The following is a 6,852-nucleotide window of genomic DNA, read 5'->3' on the forward strand; positions in this document are numbered from 1 at the left end:
TGCAATATCCAAATTTTAAAGGTATTCTCCAGTCCTGCTAAAGAATAGGGACCAGAGTATGCCTTACTCCTCTTTACTGTCTGTTTTATGTCTGTCAGTATTTAATCACACAATTTTGATCCCTCACCTTACAGCCAGAGTACAAGATTGCTGATCCCATCTGTACATATGTATTTTCATTACTTGTGGCTTTTACAACATTTCGCATCATATGGGACACAGTAGTTATAATACTAGAAGGTAAGATCTCACTAATATCCCCACTGTGGATTTATTACTTTCCTAAATTGGATGGAGGTGGGGGGCATCTAGGGTAGGAGCCATGTCTTTTCCTGGTTTTTTACTAATACTTATGAGACTACAGTGCTACCACCTTACGTGTATATAAACATAAGAATAGATGCACTCTCCCATCTGTTATCCATTTGGTCCTTATAATAGCTAAGAAAAGTGGGTAAGGCAGACATTATTATCCCCATTTACCAACAAGAAAATTGAGACTCAGAGGGGTAGCATCGCTTAAGGTAACGCTACTAATAAACTGTAGAGCTAGGACAGGAATGCAACTCTTTTGATTCTTAAAGCAGATATATTTAGGGGTTTATTAATTCCTTAATATGCATTTGCTACTTTGTTATATTTTCAGCATCCTTGCTTTACTAATATTAAGTGTAAGAATGTAAATATAAGTTCTCAACAGTAGGTTTATCATCACTGTATTTTTTTCATCTATTCTAGCTATTTGTTAATTAAAGTATTCTGGTATGACTAACATTCCTTTTTAATGAAAATGAACATTTAAAAAATATTAACTTCTTGTGTATATCTGCTATAGGTGTTCATGGTTTATATTAAAGTATTAATATATTTTAAAGTATTCATTTAAAATGAATTTGGCAAAGCCATTTGGTTTCTTTTGAAAAAAAAAAGTCTTATTAATAATGTATAACTTTTTTCCCCAAAATAAACTTTACTTATAAATGATATATTCTGAACTAATAGGTGTACCAAGGCATTTGAATGTAGACTATATCAAAGAAGCTTTGATGAAAATAGAAGATGTACATTCTGTGGAAGATTTAAATGTCTGGTCTCTCACTTCAGGAAAACCCACTGCCATAGTGCACATACAGCTAAGTATGTCATTGACGGTAAACGCTGGGGTGGGTGGACTTCTATCTTTGGAATTAAAATCTGTGCTTATAATTAAGTAGGAAGACGTTTCTGCTGGAAAGATTTGTTTTAAGGGAGGTGTGGGCTCTTCAAAAGGCGAGTTGCAGGTCAGTATTGATAGCAGAGCAGTAACTTTGATCTCTTTGAGATGAGACATTACACATTTTTGCCTTCAGATTAAAGGCATCAAGTATATTTACTTAATATTTACTTAAATATTTACCATACTTTTTCTACATAAGAAAGCTAGACCCTAGGTTTTTATTTCTTTATTTTGTAGATTGGTGCTTTTTATTTTATTTTTTTATCAAAATAGCACATGCATGTGGTTTATTTTAAAAAAGTACAAAAGGCGAAAGACTTGTAATTGATGTCTAGTATTCTTTCTGTACCTCAGAGTGGACTGGAGAGATTGAGATAATGATAGGCCATTCTGGCTTTGTATTATGCTGACACACTTCTCTGACAGAATAGCTTCAAGAGGGTAGAAATCAAACTAATAAAAATATATTCACGTTATACTAAGATTGTTTTTTTCCCTCTTCTTATTTACTAATGTGTAACTATGTAAAATGAATAGTAATGATATTTTCTTGACATTGCAGTTCCTGGAAGTTCATCTAAATGGGAGGAAGTACAGTCCAAAGCAAAGCATATGTTATTGAACACATTTGGCATGTATAAATGTACTATTGAGCTTCAGAGTTACAGGCAAGAAGTGGACAGAACTTGTGCAAATTGTCGGAGTTCCAGTTCCTAATTTTAGATGTTTGGGGGACTACTGCCTTATTTATCCTGCAGTCACAGACTTGAGAGCAATAAATGCACACCTAAATAAGAAAGTAGACTCCCTGACAGCTGTGTCCATGTCATGCACCGGTCTTACAGTCAGCCCAGTAGTTCTAGTTTCTGTTTAATGGTAAAATGAGACTTCATCATGGTTTTCAAATGAAGATATTTCCAAAACACGGTTTACAGAATGAGACGTGATTCTACAGTTACCTCATAGAAGACAATCCAAGACCATACTTTATTAATTATGACAGAGTACATGTCTTAAAGGAAGCATCAAGAGTTCTGTGTTTGCATTTAAAAGTCCTTTTCAAAGACCGTTTTATATCAAGCCAGTGCTGGAAAACTGAATTTTTTTTTTAACATAATCTTGACACCCAGCTTCTGGAATTTGCCACCAAGCTCTTTTTTTACAAAAATTATTTCTCAACTGATTTCAGAAAGTACTAGTAATTATCCAGAGTGGAATAAGCATGTATTCCTAAGTGTTTCAGAAATGTTTTATTTTACAAATAAGTCTTAATGTTATAGTTATACTTTATGAACAACTTTTTCCAGTTGCTACAGGGTTTTAAATCTCAAAGTTAATGTTATTGGTTATTTGTAATCTTATCAGAACCAAATCTTTACATTTTGTGGTCACTGTCATGAAATTATTTAGGAAATATTAGGAATAATATTTTCAGTGTTATTCTAAATGGCAGAGAAGTTGAACTCAAATTACTATATGATAATTTAAACAAAATATAAGAGCAAGGACAGAGGATGGAGTTTCAGATCTAAGTCTTCCTGAAATCACTTTTATTCTTCATGGAATTTATCTTTACTTAAGAATAACAGAGACTGCAAAATGTAAATGATGATGCTCTGTCTTTTTAAAAACTGCCTTACGCTTTGTACCAAAAGTTTGCCTGGTACTTTGCTCCCTGCCGCCATACCAGTTCGTGTGTGTGTGCCCTTTCAGGGCAGAACTCTGGAGGGCTGAGGTTTCGTTTGTGATACCCACCTCTCACAGCGGGGATTAACCACATTCCTCCAGAGAGAATTTCTGTTTGATGACATAGGTTAGGGATTCTCCATGGACTCCAGAAACCCTAAAATATAATTTTGAAGTTTTTTAATAATACCATAGTAGCAATGCTCAAAGGGATTGGGGGAAGAGAAAACAAAAACTTCAGGGGTTTTTGACTCTGTGTTTGTGTGTGTGTTAAAGCACTGAAATAGGGTGGATTAAATGTGTTGTAGGGAGGCTAAGCATGTTTCCAAACTGAAGGCAACCTAATTGGTAACAGTTTAATTAAAGAGGCAACCATGAATATTCATGTTTCATTTTGCGGTTGGTTTTGAGATTATCTTTATGTACATGAGGAGTCCATTCAAAGTAAACGTGTACCACACAAGTTGAGCCAAAATCCTTGATAGGTGTGTGGATGACTTAGAACATAAATGAAGGAAACATTTCAACTTTCTACCAAGTACCTCGCTATAAGTAAACCTAAGATAAAACCTGAATTTACCTAAAAGATTATTAAGAGTTGATGGTATCCAACAAAAGAATTGATATGGGTTAATGGCACCTTATAAAGCCCAGTGTTTATTGAATTGAGTTGAAAAATGTATGGGATTCTTACTATGAATCCATTTAAAATAATGATTTTAATTTTTCAAAAATCAAAAGCAAATAAACTGGTTAAATCAAAATAGTCAAATATAGAAGGCAAGTAAGAATAACAGAGGCATTTCAGTGCACATCTGGGCATTTATGGATTTGGGTACCTACCAAGAGAAAAGACTATTCATTGTATTATCATAGATTTTCCCATATTTGCAGTTGTTTCTCGTATCTACTAAGCTTGTTTCTTGTAAACTTTCCTTTTTCTTAAATAGGTATATCTGACTTTTCACATTGACCTGTTCCTTGAAAAGTTTTGGGTAAAACAATCTAAAATCCACTTGAGGATTGAAAAGGATCCTTTTGTAAAATGCAGAAACACTGAAAACTTTTGTAAATCTTAATTATCATGTTCTGTTTAAAATGAGGTACACATGAAGTTTCCTGTGCTTTGTTTTTTGTAGCAAGTACAGATTTTGTACTTATACTTTACTAAGTCTGTGAAATATGAGAATTCATAGATTTAACTGTAACTTGACAAAAGCCACAGAGAAGGATGTGAACCTCGCAGATAGGAGCAGGGACTGCACAGTTTCTGACACAGAGCATTTGGTGTGCCGTCACCTACAACCAGGAATTATGCTCCTCACCCAGCTCTCAGAGAAACAGCTCTCCATTGTCCTTTGGGAAGCTGTGGCTGAGTGTGGATAAACATCTAGCATTGTTCCTTTTTCCCCTGGGAAAACAGATCCCAACATAAAAACTGGGCAGTTTTTCAGTGCGGTGTGTTTTAATTAACATTTGCAAATAATCAGAGTTACTTGTGTTCATAAACCTGTGTTTCACAACTCTGGCCAGATGCAACCTTTTGATTAATTTTAGGAAAAGTGCTATTGTTTCATTATCGACTGAGCTGCCTTGGAAATAAAATGTGGGGAATGTAGTTAAATAAGGCATATTTCAGAGAGCTTTGAAATGCAGAACCACCAGTGACTAATTCCCACGTACATTTTCCATTAGCTATGCGTTGTATAATGTGAGTCCAGATTCTCACAACTTGTATTGTTTCCCAATCAGTATTATTTGCCAAATCACAGGATTTCTTATTTTGCTGTTTCTTTTGCAACTTTGGATGCTTTATTTCCATTTTCTAAAACAAAGTTGCCTGCTCCGAGGAGTCCCAGTGTTCTGGTTCTGTCTCTTGAACCCAGAAATTTTTCTGTTGACTGTACCTCACACATAGTAAATGTAAAATTATAGAATGTGTTCCTAGGTATTAGTTCATGTGGTTCAGTTTGTTTTTGAACCAAACTTAGCTCATGAGCCTATTGGGTATTAGTCACAAATGGATAGTGACACCTTGCAATAGGCTGTGTTGAGGGGAGGCAAGTCTGATCTCCAAATAATTGATTAACCAAAATACCATTGGCAAACCCTAAATAGAGTTCTGTCGTGTGAATCCCACCAGACAGGGCTTCAGATTTGTTTTACAGATCACCGGTCAGGAAAATTGTTTGTGACGTCGGTAGGAGCATGTAAATTGGACAGAAGAAATTGTGGGAGTTTCTTCAGTATTGAATTGTGTGTGTGCATTCAAGCCAGCCTGTCATTGAATTCTTGCTTACAAAGGATCTAACTTGTTTTTCGAATCATATTGTGGGGACCAACAATTTCTGATTTTTGGTAAGACTGGAAAACATCTATGGAGACTTTCCCAGTTAAATCTCTGACAGTGTCAATTTAAATACTGCAATTAAGTGTGTTCTGAAATAGCTACAACACAAAATTGAAAAGTGACAGTAAGTCCTCTTTACACTTGGAAGATACTGTACATCTGGAAACCTTATGCTTCTCTAAATAAATGTTATTAAGCCATATCACAGTTTAAGAAATTGTATATGCTTTTCGATATACCCCTTCAGAAACCAGGTATTTTGCATATGATTGATTTTAGAAAGATTTTGAAGCTGGGGTTTGTCCATGTAATTTAAAATCAAAGTATAGTATATGTATATATACTGTATTTGCAATTTTTAAATTGTAATTTCCTATACACTTATTACAGTATTGTTTTTCCATGTGGTTTATTAAAAAATGAAAATGTATGTAGTCCCTCAAATTTGTTTTTTAATTAATTAATAATAGTAGGCCTTGAAACATAATCTTCTTAAAAAGAAAATCATTAGAAAATAGATGATAATCTATCCAGTCTTATAATCTCTGATTATAATGCCCTCTCGGATGTTTAATAAAAAAGACTGAAAAAAATCTTCCAGATAGGATAAAAAGACATATTAGAAGGACGTTCACCTTTTTTATTTTATATCAGTCACTTTTAATGTCCCTTCATCCCCAGCAACAGTGGCAGAAAGGAAAAGAAAGAAGCCCAGTGTAAGACTGGTGAGGACGGTCATGAAGAGTGTAGACCAGGGGTCCGCAAACTACGCCTCATGGGCCAAGTCAAAGGCAGCTTGTTCTGTGTGGCCCAAAGCACTGAGAATGTTTACATTTTAAAAAGGTTTTTAAAAATAATATTTCATGATGTGAAAATTACATGAACTTTAAATTTTATTGTCTATAAATAATTACTTGAACACAGCCACACTCATTTGATTATGCATTGTCTGTGGCTGCTTTCATGCAGCAGTGGCAGAGTTGAGTAGTTGCAACAAACATAAAACATACTATCTTTCCCTTTATACGAAAAGTTCGCCAGCTCCTGGTGTACCTTGTTGAACTGTTTGAAGGCTGTAACGTCATAGACGGCTCACTTAGAAGATTCTGTGACTCATCAGCCTGAGGCTACCTGAGGTACCAAAGGTTCTTTTCTTCCCTTGACCTTTTTTCTTTATCTCCCTTGGAGTTTGGGGCAAAAATGTAGGAAAAGAGTAGCAAGTTTTTAAATATCTATGTGCCATATCTAACGTTCACTAACTAGCAAAGCAGTTTTCTACCCAGAACACTATCATCACCAGAATCATTTAACGATACTTTTCAACATAAAGCTTGTTCACTTGATTTTTAAATTGTTCACTGAAGTTATAACTTAATAATTTTAATTAAAATAAAGGAAATAAAAATGTATGTATGTTGAGTACCTTATATAGTTTATGCCAACTGGGAGCTCACAAATGAAAACATTTTATCTGCTAAATGAGATGAAAATTGGTTTTGAGGCTTTTAAAATAATAATGTTCTTTCAAGTTTTTCAGTTACCCAGGAAAAGACTCAACTATCTTTAAAAATACTAATAAAATAGTTTTAGATAAGTTATA

The 6,852-nt window shown here is 34.4% G+C and overlaps 1 protein-coding gene across 1 annotated transcript in view; it reads left to right on the forward strand.

Moving 5' to 3' along the window:
- Positions 1-5,682, forward strand: part of SLC30A4 (solute carrier family 30 member 4) — a 28,007-nt gene extending 22,325 nt beyond the window's left edge. Inside the window, exons 6-8 of the mRNA XM_006920403.2 lie at positions 135-240; positions 1,003-1,137; positions 1,779-5,682. Coding sequence (XP_006920465.1) covers positions 135-240; positions 1,003-1,137; positions 1,779-1,933 — 396 coding nt within the window. The 3' untranslated portion in view covers positions 1,934-5,682. The remainder of the gene's footprint in view (positions 1-134; positions 241-1,002; positions 1,138-1,778) is intronic.
- Positions 5,683-6,852: the final 1,170 nt, after the last annotated feature.

Source organism: Pteropus alecto, unplaced genomic scaffold (genome assembly GCF_000325575.1).
Source record: "Pteropus alecto unplaced genomic scaffold, ASM32557v1 scaffold86, whole genome shotgun sequence".
Lineage (NCBI taxonomy): Eukaryota > Metazoa > Chordata > Mammalia > Chiroptera > Pteropodidae > Pteropus > Pteropus alecto.